Source organism: Muscardinus avellanarius (genome assembly GCF_963383645.1).
Source record: "Muscardinus avellanarius genome assembly, chromosome: 1".
Classification (NCBI taxonomy): domain Eukaryota; kingdom Metazoa; phylum Chordata; class Mammalia; order Rodentia; family Gliridae; genus Muscardinus; species Muscardinus avellanarius.
This window is the reverse complement of record NC_137786.1, coordinates 207,397,798-207,422,567: the sequence shown is the minus strand read 5'-3', so window position 1 is coordinate 207,422,567 and position 24,770 is coordinate 207,397,798. Positions and strand designations below refer to the sequence as shown.

The 24,770-nt window shown below is 44.7% G+C and overlaps 1 protein-coding gene across 1 annotated transcript in view; it reads right to left on the bottom strand.

The window, feature by feature from the left end:
- The window catches only part of KIAA1549L (KIAA1549 like), a gene marked incomplete at both ends in the record, with an annotated part of 277,076 nt that overhangs the window by 8,998 nt on the left and 243,308 nt on the right, over positions 1-24,770 (bottom strand). Inside the window, one exon of the mRNA XM_080690604.1 lies at positions 5,683-6,033. Coding sequence (XP_080546730.1) covers positions 5,683-6,033 — 351 coding nt within the window. The remainder of the gene's footprint in view (positions 1-5,682; positions 6,034-24,770) is intronic.

Here is a 24,770-nt window from a genome sequence, read left to right as displayed (position 1 = left end):
CTTTCTTTCTTTTTTTCATTCTTTCTTTCTTTCTTTCATCAGTAAGCTATGTAGGCTAAGGGAGTATTTAAGGAACCATATATTGCAGCTAGTGAGGTCTAGCCCTGAGCTCTTTGGAGTTCGGTGACCGTTCTGTCTTCTCATTGTCCTCTTTCGTTACCAAGCAAAGTGCTCTGCACTGAAGTCACTGCTTTCTGGATACACGCTGAGTGAACTGGAGTATCAAGATCCAGTCTCTCATCTTGCTCCAGCCATTCACTCTCTGTGGATGGGTCACTCAGCCTCTCTGGGCATTGTCTTTTTGGTTTTCTTGCAAAATAAAGCATTGTCCTAGCTCATAGACTTGACAAAGTAGGCAAAACTGCCTCTCAGTGGGTTCTGGAACAAAATACAAATACTTAAAAGAACTCAAATTTATCACTGCATCTTTCTGTTTATTTGCTTCAAGAAGGTAAATTTCCTAGGGGCATTGTCTATTTTTTTTTTCCTACAAGGGAGAGGTAAGCCAAATAGGATTGGTAATCGATGGCCAACTCATAGTCTTCCAAACATCTTTTTAAGCCCCAAAACCATGCTGACAAAACCTAATATGCAGATAAAAGCAGAGCTTCTCTGGCCCATCTGGAGGGGGTGGCCTGGTCAACTGACCTTTCGTTCACTTCCATGATGATCCCCGGGGACCTCCCCAAACCCTAAGGTTTTGCAGACAGTTTCAAAATCATTTTCCAGCTCTACATTTTATAAAGCTTTCTCTCTCTCAAACAAAGAGAGGGGTTTATAGCCACTCTTTTCTCTTCTGGTCTTGCATGCTAGTCAGCAGAGGAAGCAGACAATCTATTTTTATCTCTGGTTCTTAGAAGGCTTATTCTGACATCAACATAGTTTCCCAGCCAAGTAAAAGCTTTCTCTGCCTGTCTGTCCCAAAGCAGTTCACCAAGAGATCTGGTGAAAAGTTCTGTACTTCTTATAAGCTCCATGTGGGTTCCCTTCCATGGAAGACTTTTCCAGCTTTAAAGCCTGACTGCACAGAACATCAGCAGCCACCTCTGAGCTGTACTGTGGCCCCTGGAGCAGCCATGGGGCTGAGAGACTCTTCCTACCCCATGTCTTGGTGCCTCCCCCGTGCAGGTCCCCTGTGGCTCTAAGCCCTCTCATCTGTGTTTCCTAGCTTCCTTTTTGTTCTAGATCCTTTTTGAGATCTGGCTTCTTTTGGCTGCTTTGTGACTGGGATCCCACCAGACAAAACTGTTACCAGGCTCCAAGTCTGCATTCCATGATGGAGGCTGTGAGGTGCCCAGCCTGGTGCAAAAGCTCTGTGACCAGAAAAGAGACCAGAGACTCAGATCTGAAGGCATCTTTGTAATTAAGTCTCAGGTCTCTAATAATTAAGTCTCAGGTCTCTAAGGTTGAAGGGGCCTGCGTGTGACTAGAACAGGACAATATTTGCACTCAGACAGTTAATTGTAACATAGCAGGAAGAAAAGTGACTAATCTATTCAAAGTTACAGTCCTGACTATGCTGGGGCTGGGGCAGGGGCAATGAGAAGAGGACAGCAGGGCCATCCTCTCTGGAAATCCCCGTGGAGACCTCCTTGTGCATGTGCATTTACCCTGGAGGAGGGATCTGGTAAATGTAAATCTCAAGGATGGCACTAGAGGGGCTAAAGGCTGAAGGGGGCAGCCTGCAGAGGAGCAGGTTAGGGGACCTTTAGCTTTGTCTTGGTGCAGAAGGCAGATATATCAGCCAGAGCCAACTGCCCTTATTAGAAGCTGTATTAGTCAACTCTCCATGACTATAACATACACACGAGATAATCAACTTAATAAAGAGAAAAGGTTTTGCCTCACAGTTTTAGGGATTTCAGTCTATAATTAGTTGGCCCTGTTGCTTTGGGCCTGTGAAGGCAAAACGTAGCAGAAATACATAGCAGAGTAGACAGCTCACCTCATAGTGAGGGAGTAAAAGAAAAGAAGAGACTGGGGTCCCACCATCCCCTTCAAGGGCAAGCCCCAATGACCTAAAGACCTCCCACTAAAACCTACCCCTTAAAGGTTCCACTATCTCCCAATAGCACATACATGGGCCTTCAGGGTACATTCCAGATCCAAACTAGAGTAGAAGCCCTTTTCTGGTGCCAACAAGCTAGCCCCAGGACAAAGCCTAAATCTTTCCATACCCAGTGGGGACATTGGGTTTCTGCCCCTACCACTAGTATCATGCTAACTCTGTGTCACACTGCTCCAGGCAGAACATCACCCACTTTGTTCATACCTATATCCTTGGTGCAGGATATAGAATCTTTTAGAAGAATAGCTCTTATTTAGTTGAATTCAGGGGTTTGGTAATTAAAGTCTAGCTCCAAGGTGAAAGAAAACCCAGGGAATTTCTCAATCTGTCAGTTAACCAAGTGCTATGCAGAGAGCATTATATGAGGCTCCAAGGTCTCAGAAACCATAGAAGACTCAGGCTAAAGAGAGAGCAGGAGATGCTGAGGGTGCACCTCTTACCTTAGCAGATGGGGATACTAATGCCCATGTCAACTGACTCCCAATATCACATGGACACCACCTCCTAATCCTGAGCTCCGGTGGGGTGGTGCAGAGGACACGGGCTTTGGAATCAGCCAGTTGAGATTGAATCTTGACTTCAAGTCCTTCCCAACTGCAACTGAACTTCAGGCAACTGAATTTTCTTCTGTCTGCTTTCTTGGCAGGCAACGAAGATAACAGCATCATACCCTGGCTTGAAAGGCTGATTTTATATCAAATGTTATACTTAACATTTGATGCTTGCTAGGTACTCAGTAAGTGCTATCCCCTTCCTTCTGAGGTAGGATAATATTCTGATATGGTAACTGATTGCTTGCAGATAATTATGACCTCACAGAATGGTTGTTGGATTAGAAGAATTAATGTCTATACAGAACATAGCTTAGAATGTAGTAAACAGTGACAGCTCAGTGGATGACAACTATTGTTTTTACTGTTGTCACTGTTAATTCCATCTGTAAAGAGTCTAGTGGGGACAGTGTTTACCCCCGTGCCTTTCTCAGAACCCCTTACTCTGTGGTCAACAGGAAGGCTGCCTGTTGTTTATATTCCACTTGGCACAGCCCCATTATGGCTGCTAGCAAAATTGGATTGGTCATTAGGTGACCAATTTCTTTACCAATTCAAGGGGGAAAATATGATCAGAGTCTCCTGAACGACAGTGCAGGAATCCCAAGCTGCCAGAAGTAACCTTTCCATGATACAAATGCCATCAGGCTGACCTAGTGTATTTCAACCACCAGCTTCCAGTTATCCCCTTGGCAGAGCTCGAAGCACGTCCTTTTGGGAAGTTGAAAACTAATCACAGTTATCATTCTAAATTGCCACCTTCTCTTTTGATTTCCACATTACCATAGCACAAGGGGGCTCTTTGAGAGCATGGATTAAGAACTGTCATTGCTACTCTGTATGGTTAGCTATTGTCTCTTTTCATGGAAATACAGACCTCCTGGGTTGTCAGAGAAGAAACCGTAATAATGAAAGAGCATCCACACTGTTCAGATTTGACGTCTTATTTCTCTCTAGTGTTATTTCTCAGTCCTTTTTTTATTTGAAGTGGTTTGATTTTTAAAAAATAGTCAATGTTGAGATTTTTGCCCTTCTTGGCACAGCTGCCAACCCCCAATTATGACAGACAGAACTAAGTGTTTATAAATCCAACAATAATTTTTTGGATGGTTTTATAATGGCAGTGGAATGGTTCTGAGGTGTAATGGTATCTTCTCACTTATCACTGATTGGAAGACTTGTTCTAATTGTCTAGGCTTTTTCCTCTGATGACAAGACCTTTCCCTGGATTCCTGGAAACAGTCCTCCAGCCAGAGAGCCCAATTTTTCTTGAGATCATCGTCAAACAGAAGCAGTTTCTCAGGGACCCTGACTTGTGCACTGAGTATACAGTCTTAGAAGAACTTAACAGTAGGAGGAGAGCTGTGGTCCCAGAACTAGAAGGGGAACTAACTAGTGGGTCCAATGAAAAAGAAGGAATAGTTTGATGATAATACTACCATTTATTGAATAATTTGATGTGCTGGGCATGATACCAAGCACTCTGAATAACATCAGCTACAAGCTGCTCACTAGGTACCAGGACTGTGCTGAGCATTTCACAGGAATCATCACTTTATTCTCACTACAACCCTCCTGTCACCATCACCAAAGACAGAGGAGTGAGGCTCAGAGATGCAGTCACTAAGATCTACTTCCAGGGGCATGATTGTCATATGAAGACCAAGGGGAGGAGTCAATGAGACTTAGGTTGGTGGTAATCAACACAGAATGGATATGGGTGGTCTTTTCCAGAGGCCAGCCACCTGAGTGGTACATATAGGCATGGGAAGATTAGGGTTTGTTCTAAATATCAGTGAGAAAATTCCTACTCTCCCAAAAAAGGCAGGTACCAATTTAATGTGCAATTAGTGGAACACCATAATCTTGGAAACTGAATATGACTGTCATGGGAAGTGTTCTAAGATGACAGATCTGTAAGGCCTACTGAGAATTTTTCTAACTTTTTCTGGGGAAGAAAAGAAAGATACTTAAGATTCAGATGAATGGGCATGTGCAGCCAGTGGTGGCCTCAGAGTCATGGGGATGCAGTGCTTCTTGGATGTGTCCACTAAAGTTTCCTCATGGCAGAGATAAACTTGTATTCCTGGGATCCGGGCATTTCTTCAAAGCCTATTTGATCTTAAAAATTATGTTAAGAAGATATACAGTTGGGCATGGTAGTGCACGCTTGTAATCCCAGCATTTGGGAGGCTGAGACTAGAGGATCACGGTTCACGGTTCATGGACAGCCTCAGCTACTACTTAGTGAGGCCCTCTGAAACTCAGTGAGACCTTGTTTCAAAATAAAGAATAAAAATTAGGGCTAGAGCTGGGCATGGTGGCTCACGCTTGTAATCCCTATGCTTGGGAAGCTGAGACAAAAGGACTGTGTAGGTTCAAGGCCAGCCTCTGCTACTTAGTGAGGTTCTCACCAACTTAGTGAGACCCTGTTTCCAAATAAAATATAAAAGAGGTCTGAGAGTATAACCGGAGGTAGAAAAGACCCTGGGTTTCACCCCCAGTACCACGCACACACACACAAATAGGGCTGGGAGTGTAGCTCAGTTCTTTACAAGAACTGCAGGAAGAAGGTTATGTTCCCTACCCATTTAGTTTCACAGTAGAGAATATAAGGAACTGCTCCAAGTTCTATGGCCCATGGGTGGCGGAGCTGGGATTTGAAGTGAAGCCACCTGCTCCAAGCCTATGCTCTCAGCCACAGGCAGCACAGCCCCTTCCCTGTGGCTCAGCAATGCCTTTTGATATTGAAATTGGCACTCACATTGGAAAGTGTAGGGAGCCATCAGTGGATGAAGGATGAGATCAGCCCTTTACAGGAGGGATAGTAGAGAAGGAAACTCATTCTAAAATGTGTTGCGATTGGACAGAGGGGCTTCTTATGTGCCTTACCCATGGGAAATACAGGGCTTGGCTTTGGACCATGGGGGGGATGGTGGAATGAGAGCCCAGAAAAATCTTTGTCTCCAATTCCCAAGGTAGCCTGTGACTAGGTATTCCATGCTGGTGCCCACTGGGCATGGGTCACCCAGTGAGGGCTGGAAGATGCGAAATCTGACTTACCGGCCGGGGCAGACTGTACTGGTACATTTCTGGGCGGTAGGTGGGCACCCACTGCACCCCAGCCCTGGGCCGCGTCATGGTCCCCGGAGCACTGGTCACCACCTCAGAATAGGGCAAGTGCTGTGCGGAGCCATAGGCGTCCGGGTGCCGGCTCTGGCCTGCGTGGCCCGCAGATGCCAGGCTGAAGGCCTCCTCCAGCAGCATGTGCATCTGCTGCCGGACCTCGTCGATGGAGGGCTGCGAGCTCAGCGTGGACGTCTCCGAGTGGCCTTTCACCTGCCGCGACCTGGTGTAGCCCCGTGGCTCGTGAACTCGGTCCACATTGGTTTCCTCTATGAGTTCAGGCTCGGTCTATGGGAGCAAGCAAAGTCCATGAAGGTGCCCATAATTGACTCTAAAATATTTACTCAGATTGGCCGTATTAATAGTCAGTGTCAATTTACATTACATCCTCGGTGCCCTTTCCAGGAGTTCACAAGACAGGAGCTGTCAGCTACAGTTTTGTGAGAAAGGCCACACTCTAGCTATCAGGGAGCACTTCCACTACTGAAGGTAGACCAGAAGTCTACCTTTGCTAATTAGTGATAATAATAAGAAATGGCTTTCATTGAAGAAATTAATGCTATTCTCTAAAATCTTTTATGCCTTTGGGTATAGGAATCCGGAGCATTCTTTAGTCTATAGGCAAAGGGTTGTACTTTAGACAAACTCTTTAAATGGTCCCGTGTCTAGCCAATTGGTTGGGTTGTCCCATGTCAATGATCAGAGAGTAACAGAACCCTTCTTCTAGATCACTGGTTTCCAAGTGTGCACAAGGAATCAGAAGGTCTGGGTTGGGGTCCAGCAACCTGTGCTTTAATCATCACTCTTGAAAATTCTTATGCCTGCTCAAGCTTGAGATCCACTTTTCTAGAATTTTCTCCCACCTTCCCCACTGACCCTGTCATCCAGGGAGCAGCTGCAGTGCCTCGGTGGGCAGAGAGTTGGGGCTTTGCCACCTTTCAGAGTAGGCAAGCGAAAGCTTGCTGATCCAGTGTCTGTGTTGGTTCTCAAGCTTCCCTGCCATTGTTAGCAGTGATGCGTACAGGTGCCCATTCTACCAGACAGGCCAACCATACGCACACCTCATAAGAATGCAGAAAGCTGCTGGGCGTAGTGGCACACGCTTGTAATCCCCACGCGGGGGAGGCGGAGACAGGAGAATTGAGCAGGTTTAAAGGCAGCCTCGCTGGCTTAAGAGACCCTGTTTCCAAATAAGAAATAAATAAACAAAATAGGTCTGGGAGTATAGCCTGGAGGTAGAAGGGTTTCCAGGAACCCCAGTACCACCACCAAAAAAAAAAAAAAAAAAAAAGAAAGAAAAGAATGTAGAAATCAGGAGGGAAGGGGTACTCAGGTGACACAGCCAGGGCCCTGCAGCAGACTGCCCCAAAAGCCAGATCGAGGTGAGCTGGAACCAAAAGACACTAACGATGCTGCAACCAGGAAGGATGCTTTCACTGTCTTTATTGGTAAAGTGAGGATAATGTTGCCTCAAAGGGTCTTTATAAGGATTAAATAAATTATACCTGTAAAGATTTATAACAGTAGCACATGGTAAAAACACAACAATGGCAGCTACTGTCATTACCATCATAATCATTATCATCATTTTTACTCATTTAAATGTACATATTCTTACATAATTACTATGTATAACGTACTTGGGTGTATAAAAAGAAGGCAGCAAGAAGATGTCAGTGGGAAACTCATTCAGAGAGGGAAGTTCTTCCTTCCTTAAACCTTACACTTGAAGGTCACACTGTGAAATACTTCATTTTTGAAAAATATATTTATCATGTGTGTGTGTGTGTGTAGTACTGGGGACTGAATCCAGGAGCATTCTACCATTGAGCCCACAGCCCTATTTTAGCCTTTTTCTTTTGAAACAGAGTCTAAGTTACTGCCCAATAGCCTTGATCCTGCAATCCTCCTGTCTCAACCTCCCAAACACTGGGATTACTGGCTTGAGCCACAATGCCCAGCTTAGAGAAAAAATTGAAAATATGGACAGCATAAAGAGGAAATTAAACATTTCCTTTATCTTATCACCTAGAGTTAGGACTTGGCTATGATTCAAGATCAAAAGTGAGATTCTCTATCACCTTCAAGATTAGATTAATCCACAAACATCTCTGGAACAGAATATAAAATTACCCTTGTGATAACAAGAACCCAAATGTCATGCCTGCAAGCATGTCCCTGCGCACTGGGCTGGGAGACACATGGGGGCTCTCCTGCTGTTAGGAGCTCTGTAGAGAAAGACTTGTGATCACAGGCAATCGCTGGGCGCGGCCCTGGGTCAGGCCCTGGACTAGAGCCCTGTGAGTACAGTGATTAATAATACACTGGCCCAACATGATGGGACTTTAGGAGTTTAGTTATTCAAGCTCCATTTTACAGATGAGGAAGCTGAGGCCAGGCAGTCAAGTGACTTTCCCAAATCACCCAGAGCTAGGCAGTGGCAGCGCCTGGAGCTCCAGCTCCTGTCCATGCACACCCCGCCCTACTGTCTGGCCTCATCAGTGCGAGTTGCTGCCCACTCAGAGCCCTTCCTCTTGACAGCCCTAGTCTCCATAATACACAGTGGATGCTTAAGAGCTCTGGGGTGAGCTGACCTTTGCCTTTCCCACCCTTGAGCGTCTCCACCCTATGCATTTCCAGTCATGTTGGTGGCCTAGTATTATGTGAATTTATAATTGTGCCTTACACAGGAAAGAATGCACTTCTCAGCAGTATTTTCCTACTCTTCCACTCCCCCAGGATCCCTGGAGTGGGACCGTGCATCAGAGGCTGGGGGGCTTTTTCTGTAAGGCTGGTGGGGGAGGTCCTACCTTTCACCAGGAAGTGGAAACAATTTCCAGGCTCTTCTTGCTGTCTACTCCATGATACCCTCAACAGAAATTAACCCCTACTTCTCCCCTCTGTTTCCATTCAGCATGGGATGGGGAACTTCCTCTAACTGGATGGTCTAGAGTCACAGTCCAAGCATGATCAGAATAGTCTGGCTCAAGCCATGTGCTAAAGAATTCCTGTTCACCCACAACTGGTTTCTCAGTTGGTTTTTCAGTCTCTCAGTATCTACAGATGAGACCCAAACTAGTTCTCACTACTCCCTGGCTTCCTCTCACCACACGTGGATTTGCTACATGTCTGTCTTGCCTTAAACTAGACAGTTCCTGAGCCCTTTGCCCCTGTGTTTCTTCTTAGCCTGCACAAGGCACTTGGTGTTCAATAAAGTTTTGTTAACTTGACCTGAAATCAAAAATTCTGTCCAGTTCCTCATGGGTGCGTCAGCGATAAAAATAAAAGACCCACTTTCCCTGGCACCTGCCCTCCAACACTGATGAGTTCCATTAACATAAGCAAGCTGACTGAACTACTTGGTCCTCAAATGCCTCATCTGTATAATGGGAGAGCTGAACTGTGATCTGATATTTAGTACTTCTTGGACTCCATCTGCTCTAGGAGGTGCTGTACTCTTCCTATTATCATAATCCTTGGAATAATCTGATGTCTACTCACAAAGGGAAACACCCTTCCCTGCCTGCAACATATTAGCATTTACCTAACAGACAGTTATTGGTTTTAACTCTGTGCTAGGTTCTGTGTTGGGGTTAGGAATACAATAGGTTTTAACCCAGGCCCAATGGAGCTCCCTACTGGGATAGATAACCTGTGAAGTTATACAAACAAGTCTTATTATTCTCATTTTACAGATGAGAATAGAGGCATTGAAGGATTAAATATGTTACCCATAACTGGCAGAGGTGGCAAAATGTCTGATTCCTGTGCCCAAGCTCTTACCCGCTATACATATCCAAACAGATCATCACCTTAACACATTGTGGGCGCCAACTGAAGGATCATCAGGACAGGAGATAATTATTGAGAAAATTTACCTCAAAGATGACTATAAGGGTGAAAAGCCTGAATACCTAACTGTGAAGTATGTTGAAGCACATCTGGAACATAAGCACTTAGTAACTGTTAGCTGCAATTGTTATTATTGTTGTTATCTGCTTCCTTCCATAGACTGGGGACTCTGTTAGGGTTGGGCCAGTAGATTATTAATTATTGTATTCACAGTCCCCCAGTCCATAGCTGAAGCCAGTGACTGTCTGTTAAGTGAGAGAGAATCACATAGTAGGTGCTTGTGTCTACTTGAGAACCTATGATGTGCCAGCCCTGGAACTGGGAGCTCTCATGTCTACTCAGTTTCTTACACCAGATGTGCCCATTTTCAGGTAAGCCATACCATGTCTACAGACTTGTCCTGAGTTCTTTTTTCCTCATTTGCATATTTCTGAGCATACCTTTTGCTTGGGGAGACAAGAGAAAAATCTGCCACTGTTCACTGACAGTTGGCTTGAATACAATGCCGGGGGCCATCTTTGGGATAGAGCATATATTTTTAAATCTCTTTACCTTGGAAGGTATCATACTTGCTATTCCAACCTCATGCTCATGAAAAGTGCTAGGTAATTATTTTTAGAGCCTTTTTTATATCAGTCAATCAAGATATACTCCAGTAAAAACTCTAAAAATATTAATCAAGGAATGTCTGTTTATTGTAAAAAAAAATTAGAAAACACAGATAAGCAAAACAAAGAAAATTAAAATCCACTCTAATCTGGCCATAAGAAATAACTACTATTAATATTTTGCCCTTCATGTAGGTCTTTCCAGATGTTTCCTACACATATGACAAATGACGAAGGTTATGAATTCTGGAGCACTGCCAATCTCGGTCCCTGCCTGACACCCACCCCAAAGCCCCCACCATAGGCCACAAAGGAAAATGATCCTCCCCTTTCAAGGTAGACCCATCCTTCGTCACATAGGGCTTCTGGCTTTCGTGAAGGAGAATAGGAAGTAAGGATGGGAAACCTGAGACAGGGGAATGTGGGATGCAGAATTTTTAGGGGGAATTTTCAAGAGAAGCAACTATGGTATGTGAATAGGAAAGAAATGAAGAGAATTTAAAAAGTATTGCTGAGTTTGTTATATTTGCCTTCACATACATGAAAAACATGAGTAAAGAAGTAGAGCTATTTAAAATTTTTGTTAACAAAGCTCTTTGGGTCGTGTGTGTGTGTGTGTGTGTGTGTGTGTGTGTGTGTGTGTGTTACTGAGGATTGAACCCAGAGGCATTCTACCTCTGAGCTACACCCCAGCTCTGTATTTTTTTTAATCGTAAAACAGGGTCTTGCTAAGTTGCTGAGGCTGGCTTCGAATTTGCAATCCTCCTATCTCAGCTCCCTAAGTTCTGGGATTACAGGAGTGTACCACCATGCCCGGTAGGTCATGATTTTATAAATAGAACACACACATAAGTAATAGTATACATACATACATAGGTATGCATATATACACATATGTAAAGATTTTTTTAAGGAAAGGTTGTATTAGCTATAACATTTTGAAACCTTCTTTTTTACCAAATACGATTGTAAGCCTATGTCTGTCAATAACTATGTCTGTCAATAACTATATGTAGCTATGGGGAGTAACTCTGAATAACTTTAAGTGATTTCACAGCATTTCAATGGATAGAGTTTTCAGACTATAATAGTCTACTATTTTAGGTAGCTTTTCAATATCTTACTATGTAAACAAAGCTGGAGAAAGTATCGTTATGAGTAACACTTTACACATAACCATGAGCTTATCCTTAGGTTAAATTTCTAGAAGCAGAATGACTTGTGCAGAGGATGTGCACACATTCAGGGTTGGGGGTAATTATGATGTATCATAACCCAGCACCAAAGGCCACAGTGTTTAGGAGAAATTGAAGCCATCCCTTCTCCATATCTGTAGCCATAAGCCCCTGGTCTTGTGCTTTAAGATACCCACGGGATAGTACAAGCAATTGCAATTCTTTCCGCGTTGTTTTCAAAAGAGCAAACCGGTCCCATTATACCCAGCATGGCTCAGAGTGGCTAAATGTCCATGAGACTTCAGCTTCTCTTTGAAACACCACAGGGACAATGTCGAAGATGTGGCAGCCCTGCTGGGAACCCCACAGAATTTGCTTTCTGGAAAATATTCCAGTAAACTTAACACTATTGTCCAGCCCTATGGTACATTCTGTAGCCCTAAGTCTTCTTTAAAATTATATTTTTAGAAATTAGTTTTTTTTATCAGACAACCAATGAAAAAGACAAGATACTGAGCAAGAGAAAATATTAGGGTTTGTATCCAAAATGTATAAGTAATTTCTACAAATAAATAAAAGATACAATTTTAAAATGGAACAAAGGGAAATTTGAAAAGATACATCAACCAAAGAAGATCCGTAAATTTCCAATAAATACAAAGCTAGATACTCAACACCATTAGTAAGTAGGGAAATCATAACATTTCACATTTAGTGAAATAGCTAAAATTAAAAAGGCTAATGACAGCAAATGTTGGGGAGGTTGAAGAATAGAATTAGAACTGTCATACTGCTGGTGGGAGGCAAAACAGTACAATACTTTGTAAATCTGACTGTCATTTATTAAAAAGTTAAAAGTGCACCTACCCTACAACCCAGAAATTCTACTTCTACATTTTTATCCAAGATAAATTAAAACGTATGTTCACAAAATATACAAAATATTTATAGTTTTTTCATAGTAGCTCCAAACTAGAAATAACCCAAATGTCCAACAACAGGATGGTAAGTGAGCAAATTGTGTTGGATTTATACAATGGAATAATAAAAATGAATAAGACCCTGATACATGTAATAGCATGGATAAATCTTGAGTAAAAGAAGCTAAACACAAAATAGTACATACTGAGTAATTCCATTCATACAAAGTTCAAGAACACTGATACTGCCTATGGTAGAGTGAAGATTGCCCATAAGGAGTGAGGGAATTATTTGGAGGGTGGGATGGTAAAATGTGTGTGTGTATATATATATATATATATATATATATATATATATATATGGTTTTTTTTTTGTGGTACTTGGGTTCCTAGAAACCTTTCTACCTCCGGGCTACACTCCCAGACCTATTTTATATTTTATTTAGAAACAGGGTCTCTTAAGCCAGCAAGGCTGACTTCGAACCTGCGCGATCCTCCTGTCAAAATGGTCTATATTTTGATTGGGCCGCTGACTACAGGGCATACAGATTTGTCAAAGTGCATCAATTTTTACACAAAAGATGCAAACATCTTACCATATATCAATTTTTCCATAATTAAGGAAACAAAATGGGTAAGATAACATAGCTAGTTTGGTGGGATGGTCAAAGAAGGCTTCTGAGATAATAATTTTAGAGGCCTGAAGAAGGGGGTTGGCCATGTAAGGACCACAGAGAAGGTTATGAAAAAGCCCAGAGGTGGGCTTTTTAGTAGTGCTCAGAAGTGGGAAAGAACTAGAGTATTTGAGAAAGAGAAAGAACTGTTATAGATTAAATTGCTTGCCCCTCAATATTCCTATGCTAAATTCCTAATCCGTAGCCTCTCCAAATGTGATTGTATTTGCAGACAGGGTCATAATAGAGGTGATGGAGTTAAAATACATACAATAGAATTCTAGTCAGCAATAAAGAAAAACAAAAATAGTTAACTTACAGGAAAATGAATGGATCTGAAGAAAACCATATGAAGTGAGATTAGCCAGTCACAGAAAGTGAAGGGTCATATGTTTTCCCTCAGATGCTGAAATCAAGGAGTAATTGGGATACAAGAAGGTCTTTAGATAAAGAAGGAGAAACCCCAGTGGAAGGGGCCTAATGGAAGGTGGTAGTGGTGCAGAGGGAGAATTAATGAAGGAGACATTTCCACTGAAGTTATGCACATATGTGAAATGGCCAGTGCCAATCTCTCTATCATGTATGTGAAAGGAGAAAGAGTGGAAAGGGGGCGGGGGAAGAGGGGAGCTCCCCATGTGCCCTGTGCTCGTACGTCCCTATCGCTCTGAACTCGTTCTGATATAAGACCACAATAAAAGCATATGTTTAAAAAAATAGTGAGCCCTATGTCAGTATGACTGATGTCCCGAAAAGAGGAAATTTGTACACAGGAAAGGTGACATGAGGACTCAAGGAAAGAGGCCACCTATCAGCCCAGGATGCAGCCCTGATGGCCCCTAGAAGGAACCCAACCCACCCTGCCAACATCTTGATCTAAGACTTGTGGCCTCCAGGACTGTGAGGAAATCAGTGTCTGTTGTGTGAGGACCTTGCCTGTGCCCTAGCAAATGAATACATGGACCTTGTGGCTGAAGTCCCGATTGTCAGGAGATGGACTGATCATGTGGGGCATAGAGGCCACAGAGAGAGGGCTGGACTATTTTCAAAGGACAAGAGGAAGCAAAAAACAAGTGGAGAATTTTAAGCAGACAAGGAATGTGATTGGAATTTATGGGAGGTCATTTAGGAGACTCTGCAGTAACCCAGACAAGATGAGATGTCAGGGGCTGGATCAGAGTGGCGGTGGACAAAGAATGTGGTTGAATTAAAGGTATATTTTGGATGACAGCCAATAGAATTTGCTGATAGATTAGTTGTGTGTGGGGGCATCAAGAAGGAAGGAGTGGAGCTGAGACCCTTTAACAAGAAGGGGGACCATGCTAGAACAGGTCTCCTTGATACTCCCTGAGCCCCAAACATGCATCTTCCTCTGGGTGCTTCCACATTCTATTCCTTCTGCCCACAGTGATCTTCACCTGGGAACCTGCATGGCTGGCTCCCTCATTTCAGGTCTGTGCTCACAAGCTACCTCCCTAGACAGGCCACTGGGAGCAGCCACTGGACTCCTCTAAGAAAGAGGTTCCCATGTTTTCTGCTGCATCCTGGAATGACATCTTGTATTAACAAATACTCATTAGATGCATGAGTAGAAATGTCTTAAAAGCCTGAAGAATGTCTGCTTACAGGTCTTCACAGTAAAAGACATTTCCATACCTGTCTAGAGTGAATTAGACAGGCTTATCTAGGATGGCGTTGAAGAGGAGAGATGAAGGGCTCTTAGGGCTGTTTATGCAAGAATTTCTTGAGTTCTGAGCCCTGGTGTGAACAGAAGTTCTGCAAGGCCCTATTTTCCAGCACACACGTACCACTTGGCCTCACCCTGGCACTTCATGTCCAGAATACAAGAATTTGAAGGCCTTCTCCAAAATGTGCCCTGATTTTCAGCTCAGTGCTAATCATAGCTCCATCCTACAAGGAGAACAGATTTTGAATAAAATCTGCAACTTCCTGGCAAGGGCCCGAAGACCAGGTGGGGGTTTCAGCAAGAGAAATTTCTGGGCCATCTGGCCATGATGAAATTGATCTGGCTCCATGTCCACTTTTCTTCCCACCAATTAGGGTCCTTTGGGCCACCCAGAGCTGCACTGCTGTGCTCTCTCCATCTAATGCCTATTTGGGCTACACAAGGCCTCCTGCACCTGCTGCCTGTCTCTGAGGAGACAGAGATGTATTTAGAAAGTTGCTTCCGGAAACCACATTTTAGGAAGTTCTCCCTTTGCCTTGTAGAGGGAAGCTGATCATGTTACAGGAGCCAAGGGACTCCTACAAGTGGCTTCCTACTGAGCCTATATCTCTAAAGCTTTTCTACCAATAAAGAGAGATTGGTTCTGCCCAAAATGGGCAGGGGGAGTTTCAAAGTGATAGTTTGATGACTTTTCTGCAAAAGTGTGCAAGTAAAAAATTTTTTTAAATCTCAGCAAGCTGGGTATGGTGGCACATGCTTGTTAATCCCAGTACTTGGGAGGCTGAGACAGGAGGATCCAGGTTCGCAGCCGACCTCGGCTACGTAGTGAGACACTCTGCAACTTAGTGAGATCCTATTTCAAAATATAGAATAAAAAAATCAAGCTGGGGGGTGTATCTCAGAGGCAGAATGCCCCTGGGTTCAATCTCCAGCACCAGAAAAAAATCTCAGCAAAATATCAAATTTCATCCTGATTGACTTTCAATGGATGACCCTCAATCAATGCAAGGAAGGCTTTGGGATATGAAGAGAGCATTTTCAGGTGAGCAGAAAAGGCATACTAAGGCTTCCCACAGACTTCTAAGCAAAGAGGGACAGCTCGTTTAATTTCTCTTAGTCTTCAAAGGAATGAGCCCTTAATTGTAACAAGCCCAGGCAGACAGGACAGTCAAGGATAAAGATGGCCCACCAACATCCTCAGCAATGATCCTCCTGCACCGAAAGCAAGGCATCTCCAGCCCATAGCAGGAGTCCTAGGAACCAGCCCCAGATCTTGTCATTTGCCCCAAGAACCTGCTGTTCCCACTTAGCAGTGGGAATTCAAGTCCCAAGTGGGCCACAAAATCCTGTTTGCTTTGGCTTACAACTCCTGGTTCATGCTGTGTTTGGGAAAGTGTGAGCTCAGAGGTCACCTTTGGAACTCTGGCTTTGTTCTGGGGCGATAAGGGAAAAGGCTCAGGCATCCTTCAGAGAGCCCATCCCCACTCCCATCATGCCTGGGAAAGGTATCCTTTGAGGAGCCCGGTGTTCCCTTTGGTGTGGGACGTAACTCAGAGCAAGATCTGACATGTCCACAATGCTGGGATGCAGAGGAAATGCAGGAGGAACAGTCCTCTCTCCCTCCTGGGATCTGCAGGCCAGTCACCAGAGCTAATGTTCCCTGCATATTTTACTAGCATTGACACCTTTTGTTCTCATAACAACCCCCAAAGGCAGTTACCATTTATATCCTCATTTTATAGATGGGCAAACTAAAGCACAGACAGATGAAGTAACTAGCCTAAATTCACACACCTAGTTCATAGCCTAGCTCCGGAAGCTACACCACAGCTCCTACGCAGTAATGCTTATGAATTTGAACAACAATATATAAACCATGGTCATATAATTTAAAATGAATCAACAAGAAAGGATGTCTTTTTCTCCTGGGAAGCTGATTTGCTTATTGCTTTTGAGGTGAATCATCACCTGCTTTTCCCCATCTTCTGAGCTGAGCTGGCACTGCTGGCCAAAGGGGCCCTATCCCACGAGTCAGCTACACAGCTTGCAACTCTCCACTCCACCCAGATCTGCTTTCTCCCTTCAGCTCTTGAAGAAGCCAGGCAGTTGCACAAACCCCCTCTGTCACCCCTCGAACCTCTGACTTAGCCTAGACATTGCAAGCCCACAGAGAACAATAGTCATCGGCGCAGCACCAGGCTGACCCTTCCTCTTCTACAGGTTGGCTCTCTTCGGTAAGAAATGGCTATAGTAGCAGTCCTGGCCTTCCTTTTTTTTTTTTTTCCCTCTTAACTTTCCAAGGAGTGACCCTTACTTACCCTGAGCCCAGGCAGACAGGACAGTCAGGGATAAAAGAAGAGACTCCAACTTCCTCAGCATGACTCACTGCTAGCAAAGCAATGTATCACCAGGCTAGAGCAGGAGTCTCAGGAGCCAGCCCCAGCTCCTGTCTTCTGCCCCTGGAACCTGCTGTTCCCCACTGAGCAGTGGGAATTGAAATCATGAGCAGACCACAAGATCCCATTTGCTCTGGCTTACAATCCCAGCACACGCTGTGTTTGGGAAAGTGGGACCCAAAAGTGAGAAGCTGACACAGGAGGGCAGGGTGATATGGGGGATGCTGAGTTTGCTCCTTAGAAAGTCAACTGCAGGCATTTCTACAGCAGCAAGTAACCATGATGGCTTCTGTGTTCATCTTCTCCCTTCCCTGAGTCTCAGCCAGGGGTTCTGGGTGGAACTAGGCCTGTCCTAGGTTCATCAGTGAGACCTAAGGGGGGGAAATCAATCAGTATAGCCTCACGCTGCCACAGTGATTGATATAAGTTTGGATATTTGACTCATGATAGCTGTATCAGGGTAAAACCCATAAGCCTCATTTAATAATTGGGAAAAGAGAAATTTTTCTCTTGTGTTGGTCAATGCACAATTGTACATATGAGGAAGGCTGGGGCTGCCAAAGCCATTTCTTGCCTGTGTTAGTTAACTTTTCATTGCTGTGACCAAAATATCCAACAAGAACAACTCAGAGAAGGAAAGACTTATTTGGAGTCAGTTTCAAAGGATCAGTCCACAGTTGGCTGGCTCCAAGGCAGAACGTCATGGTTGCAGCGCATGGCAGAGGACAGCTAACTCAGCTCATGGCAACCAGGAAGCAGAGAGAAAGGAGGAGACCAGGGACAGATCTAGTCCCCAAGTCCACGCCCCTAGTGGCCTGCTTCCTCCGATCACTCCCCACCTGCCTACAGTCTCTACCAAGTAAATCTATTCTAATTTTTCATGCATCCCTGAATTAACCTACTGATATGGTTAGAGCCCTCATTGTTCAATTTTTTCACCTCTGAATGTTGCTGTTACCTATTGCATGAGTTTTGGGGATACATTTCAGATTCAAAACATACCACTAGCAGGGAACCAAGCTATAGATGAAGCCCAGACATAGGGAGCACAGTGTTGCATAATGCAGAGGAATGGCTGGAGCCCACAAACCCTGCCCACATTTACTGCAACCAACACATTCCCCTAACGTTTTTAAGACAGTTTGAGTTGGGTTGAGTTTTTCCTTACTTTTAAGTCAAGGCATCCTAACTGATAACTACCGTTTAGACCGAACTTCAAAGTGTAACGTACATTTGTCTACAGCTTTGATAGTCAAAATCAAGTATCTACATGGTTCAGAGCTATAAATGCACCCCAGTTTTTCACGTCTCAGGAGTGCGCTCAGGAGTCACCTCTTCTGGTTGACACACTTGTTTGTTCATTTGCTCAACAAATAGAGACTGTGCATCTATTCTATGCCAGTTCCTGTGCTGAGTGCTGAGGTTTCAGGGATGAATAAAACACGATTCCTGCCCTTGAGGAGTCCAATGGGAAAATAATACATATAGACCAATAAATGGAAGCCTGGGGGGGTAAGGGCTCTGATCGGGAATGAGGACCATGTACTATGGGCATAGAGGACAGGCATCTACGCCAGGCCCATAGGCACAGCGGCTAGAAGTCCTGGAGAAGACAGCATTGAAACCAAGTTCAGAAAGCACTGCCCAGGTCAGCGGGTTTGCCTCCTTGGGGGCAGAGGGCAATGTCTAGAGACATTCTGGGTTGTCACAACTGGGATGGACTGCTGGCCACCAAAGGGTAGAGGACAGAGACGCTGCTAAACGTTCTATAACGCGCAGGATAATCCTCTGTACAAAGACGTACATAGCCCCAAGTGTCAGCAGCGAGGAGGTCAAGAAGGTTGATTATAGATGAAGTAGGCAGGAAGGGACATCCTGAGCTAAGCAATGAGTAAAGACAGGAGCGATGAAACCACATGGCAAGTCTGGGGAAGGGCTTTTGGGCTGGAGCCAGGGGGCGGGTTAAGGAGCAACAAGCACCAGCTAGTAGGGTGTATCTGAGATGGGCCAGACACAACGCATGAGTCCTCAGCCAGAAGTTTAGACTTTGAGTCTCATGCCCATAGCTGTGAGGAGCTACTGCAAGATTTGAAACCAGGGTGTGTGTTTTAGGATTTCTCAGGCAGCAGCTTGGTGGTCTCGGGAGTGGTGAGTAATAGAGACTAGACCGGGCAGTGGCTGTGGGGTAGATAGGGAGGAACAGAACTTCAGGGGAGTCGCTCCTCCATCCAAGTTCACTGTCACAGCATGCTGCGTGTGTCTCTACCTTTCTTCTCTACTAATCTCCAATCACCTGGGGCATGCACTAGTGTTCATACATCTTTTCCTTCTCCAGAGCCTTGGACAGGTGGGTGAAATTACATGAGAGGTTTAGATGCTAATGTAAGTAGAGAAGGTAAAAACCTTCAGAGTTAAACCCTTGAGCTGGGTGCGGTGGTGTATGCCTGTGATTCCAGTACTTGGGAGGCTGAGACAGGAGAACTGCAGGTTGAAGGCCAGCCTCAGAAGCTTAACAAGGCTCTCAGCAACTTAGTGAGACCTTAGTGGACTGGAAGCATAGCTTAGAGGTAGAATGGTCCTCAGTTCAATCCCTAGCACAACATAAACGAATGAAAGAATACATAAAATGAAATGTAATAAAAATAAAACTCTCAAAAATCCTTTAAACTGTCCATGTAGTACAGTCTATATGATTTCGTTATTATGATCTTAAGAGTATTAGGGAAAAAGAAATGTATGATGTACAATATAAACAGGATATGTATAAAAGCTAATTTTTTAGCATTGATTCAATTGTTGTTTCTTTTCAGGTCCCTCATTGTCAAATTTGCATATGTTAAATGCATATTTGAATTTGCATATGTTAAATGCATATGTTATATGTATAATGGTTCCATTAAACTCAGTAAAAATGTTCGTTTGAGGCAATGAAAGGGATAGCAATCCTCAGGGGTGTTCTCATTTTTCCACTGGCCTCATGGCTCCCATGGGGATCTGGGGGCCTTGGGTGGGCCAAGGAGCACTAGAAGTAAAAGGAACTGGTAGGCTTGACCATGCTGTTTGGGCCTGGGGGAATCGTCCCCCCCACCCGTTATCCAGTACACTGCCAGCTGCCAGCCCTCAGATATCAGCTCTTGTTGAGAACTGCCACTGGCTAAAGAGCCATACCCCAGGACACCCAATGACTGGTTCATACTACTGCTACACTCAAACCCAGGACAACTCTGCAGGGCCATGTGAGCTCCCGAGCTCCCTGTGGGGTCAGCTGGGACCTTGTGGTATCCAAGTTTTTAACTCTGTGGTCCAGCTTTGAACTCCGCCCTGCCCTTCCCCAGCAGGTGCCCATCAAAGAGCATGCCAGGGATCCTGGCTTGCAGTCAAGGGTTATGCTCGGGTGAGAAGCTGAGAGGTTGGAGGGTCTGGTAGAAGCTGGATGGAGAGGCAGGTACCCAGGGTAGGAGCAGGCAGGGCCCAGGGCACAGGGGATCAGAGAGCAGGCAGACAGCACTTCAGCAGCAGAAGGGAAGGTTTGTCCCCTGCCCGGTGGGAAACTGCCTGTGTGCGAGGGAAGCCCTGGGCTTGCAGGGGAGGCCTGACTCCAAGTGAGGGCTCTAGCTCACTCCAACCCCTCTGCTCCCTCCTGAATCTGCCAAGAATCCTGCCTCCCCTTTCCTACTTGCCAAGTGTCTCCATCATGGTGGGGTCAATAAGTATCTTTCTGGGCAGCCACCAGCCTGGTGAGATCAAGATTTTCCTACAGGCCATCTTCCCCACCAAACACCTGAACTCCCTGCCTCAGGAGCAAGCTTGATTTCCCAGGATCCATTATTTTCCTTAGGTTGGAAGCTTCTGTTAAAATACAACACACTGTAAGTGAGCTTGAGCTAACATATCAAGCTAGGGTTACTCTAGCTAGCTGAGTGGAGATGGTGGGGAGAACCAAAAGCTGAGGTGGAGGACTGTGTGGGAAAGTTCTAGGTGGGATGATAAGGTGGCGATGGTAATGGGGTTAACACGAGCACACCTGGTTTACGGGGCGGCACGCAGGTTGCTTGTGGGATAAAAGACAAAATCCCCAATCCAACCATCTGCTTCCCAGTGAAGTCAAGAGTAAATCGTACCCTGAGCTGAAATGTCTGTTACGCAGCCCCAGGACATTCCCATGATCTGTCAATTGTCTCTGACAATTTTGCCAAAGCTGTAAGATGCTGGGGCAGGGTGGAGAGTAGGTTGGCAGGGAGACTTGCATTCACAACAGGATTACAGGTGTACCCCCCAAAGACTCCGGGCTTGCTATTAGCTATTATGTGTAGTCACGGCCTTTCCAGATTACATTTCATTCCCCTGCAGGTGGAGCCCATCAAAACAACAGTTCTGGCTTCTTGGCCTCTTTCCAGTAACCAGTCCACCAGAAACAAAGGGAGCCGGCCGCCTTGTCAGCCCAAGGGCCAGCAACATAAACACCCACTGCAATAATCCAGCGCATCAGCTATCCAGTGCCTGCGGTGGAGATGGTGGACAGGCACGGGCAGCCTTTTTGTGACATGCCTTCCTGCTGTCGTGGGGCTGAATGGCCAACAGACACCTCCTAACTTTCCAAGACACTTAGGCTCTGTCAGTTTGATGCTGCTCTTGGAAGCTGGGTTATGTGGGGCTCCCTCATTTCTGGACCACACACTGCCGTGTCTTCTTAGCCACAGCAGCTCCAGGCAGCCCACTCCCCACCTCCCTGGCCTGGGCAGGAGCAGCTGCCTTTCCCCAGGGCCAGCCTCGCAGCATTGCAGGGAATTCTTCCTGTCCCCTCCTCCAACCCTCTAACAATTTTGTGAGCACCTGATTACTCTTCGTCATTTTTTTTGTCTGTTTGGAATAGATTAATATTTTGTTTTCTGCACCTGGACCTTGCCCGTCACCCCTTTTTGTGATTTCCATATATGTCTTAGTTGTAAAATCACCTTTTTTTAAAATGACATTTTAAAACATTTCTCCACAGCATGGCTCTCGAATGTGGGCCGGTAACTATGACACTGACTCTTTAGAGAGTTAATGGATCAACCACCCTTCTGAACATTCTGCACTCCACTGATCACATTTGAGTGTCAGAAGCTGTTGGCCTGGTAGGAATGCTCACATGCAGATGCCCCTGGACTTAGGACGGGGTTACGTACCAACATGCCCATTGTAAACTGATAATATTCAATACATCTGACCTACTGACAGCTTAGCTTAGCTTAGCCTACCTTAAGCATGCTCAGACACATTAGTCTACTGGGGACAAAAATATCTAACACAAAGCTCGGTTTAAAATAAAGTGCTATAGATCTCACATACACACATGGATAGGCATTTAGTAAGCACAGCAAAAATCAAACACAAAGCACAATATTCAAAAAATACTGGCCACAGAACCCACTGCAGAGGATGGGCTGTTCACTCTGGGCACCACACGCCTGACTAGGAGCTGCCGCCACTGCAGTACCCAGGAACATAAAAGGTCTTATCATGTATCGGTGGCCTGGGAAAGATTAAAATTCAAAATCTGAGGCGCAAGTTCTAGTGAAAATATTTCACTTTTGCACCATCAGAAAGTCAAGTTCTCATAAGTTGAACTCTCTTGACTTGGGGCCTACCTGTACCTCCAGTGCATGGAACTTTAGACAAGGTCCGAGAGAAAAACTGAAGCAACTTGTAATGGTCTGTCTCTAAGGGGTCAGCATTCATCTTCAAAGCCATCATTAAAAATAAAAATCCAGCCAGGCGCGGTGGCGCACGCTTGTAATCCCCGCGCTTGGGAGGCAGAGACAGGAGGATCGCGCAGGTTCGAAGCCAGCGGCGTGTGCTGGCTTAGGAGACCCTGTTTCCAAATAAAAATGTAAAAATAGGTCTGGGAGTGTAGCCCGGAGGTAGAAGGGCTTCCAGGGACCCCAGTACCACAAAATATAAATAAATAAATAAATAAATAAATAAATAAATAAATAAATAAATATCCATTTCAGAGGACTGCCCCATAGCTAAGGCACATGGCTGACTTCTTTTCTGCCATGAGTGTATGCGTGTGGAGGGGAGGGGGAATCTGGGAATTGAACCCAGAGCCTTGTACACGGTAGACAAACATTCTATATAGACTATATCCCCAGCCTTTTTTTATTTTTATTTTGAGACAGGGTCTGGCTAAGTTGCCTAAGCTGGGCTCTAACCACGACCTTCCTGCTTCAGCCTCCCTAGTAGCTGGGTTACACATGTGGATCATCAGACCTGGCCCTGTCCCAGGTTTTTAAACTCATAAACACAGACCAGGTCTGGGGATGCAGCTCAGTGGTTGCATGTTTGCCCAGCATGCATGAGACCCTGGGTTTGAGTCCCAACACTGAAAAAAAATAAAGAGAAATTAGAAAAAAAAATCCCCCCCCAAAAAATAGATCCAAGTTGAAAAGGATGAATTTTTATGCATTTTTATTTGGGGAGATATTATTTGGTTATTTCCTGCCCTTTGGAAGCAAAGTCTGCTTCATTATGCACGAACTGTCATAAATCCTTTGGTTGATATAGAAAAAAACCACTTGGGTCTCTATTCTGCCTGAGAAGCATAGTTGAAGCATCTTTTTTTATTCACTGCTTCATTTTCTACATGACTTTTATACAGAAGACAATATTTTTAAAGAAACTTGAGATATTTTTATTCTTACGCATTAAGATGACATTTTCTTTTCTACCTGCCTTATGCTAATTTAATTTCAGTGCTAAAGTTAACTTAATGATATAGTCTACCCTTTTAGGAATGGTCAGTTTAGGACATCTATTTTATTTTTATTTTATTTTTTGGTGGCACTGGGGGTGGAACGCAGAGGCTTTCTACCTCTGGGCTATACTCCCAAACCTGATTTATATTTTATTTGGAAACAGGGTCTCACTAAGTTGCTAAGAGCCTCACTAAGTAGCTGAGGCTGGCTTCGAACCTTTGCATTCCTCCTGTCTCAGCCGCCCAACTACAGGGATTACAAGCGTGTGCCACCACGCCCGGCTAGGACATCTATTTTAAATGATGAGTGCTTAGCCAGGAGGGGTGGCACACACTTGTCTTCATAGTTGGGAGGCTGAGACAAGAGAATAACATGTTCGAGACTAACCTCAGCAACTTAGTGAGCCTCTCAGCAACCTAGTGAAACCCTGTTTCAAAAATAAATAAATAAATAAATAAATAGGATTTGAGGTGTAGCATGGAGTAGAATGCCCCTGGGTTCAATCCCCAATACCACACACACACACACGCACACACACACACATGTACACACACACACATAAGTGCACACACATACATAGATGCAATCTTTTTTTTTTTTTTTTTTTTTTTTTTTTTTTGCAGGACTGGGGATGGAACCCAGGGGCATTCTACTTCCAAGCCACACCTCTAGCCCTATTTCTTTGTTTTAGTCTTTTGAGTTTTTGAAACAGGGTCTCACTGAGTTGTGAAGGGCCTCGCTAAGTATCTGAGGCTGTCTGCGAACTGCAATCCTCCCATCTCCGCCCCCCGAATGCTAGGATTACAAGCGTGCACCACCACGGCCCGCATAGATTCAATCTTTTAACTGGAGTATGTACGCTTGGAAAAATTACTACCAACGAGTCCATAGTTGCCAGTGGGAATGTCCCACGTAATAGAGTGGCTAAGAGGTTGCGAGTTGTTACCGCAAACACAGTGATCGCAAACCCCTTGAG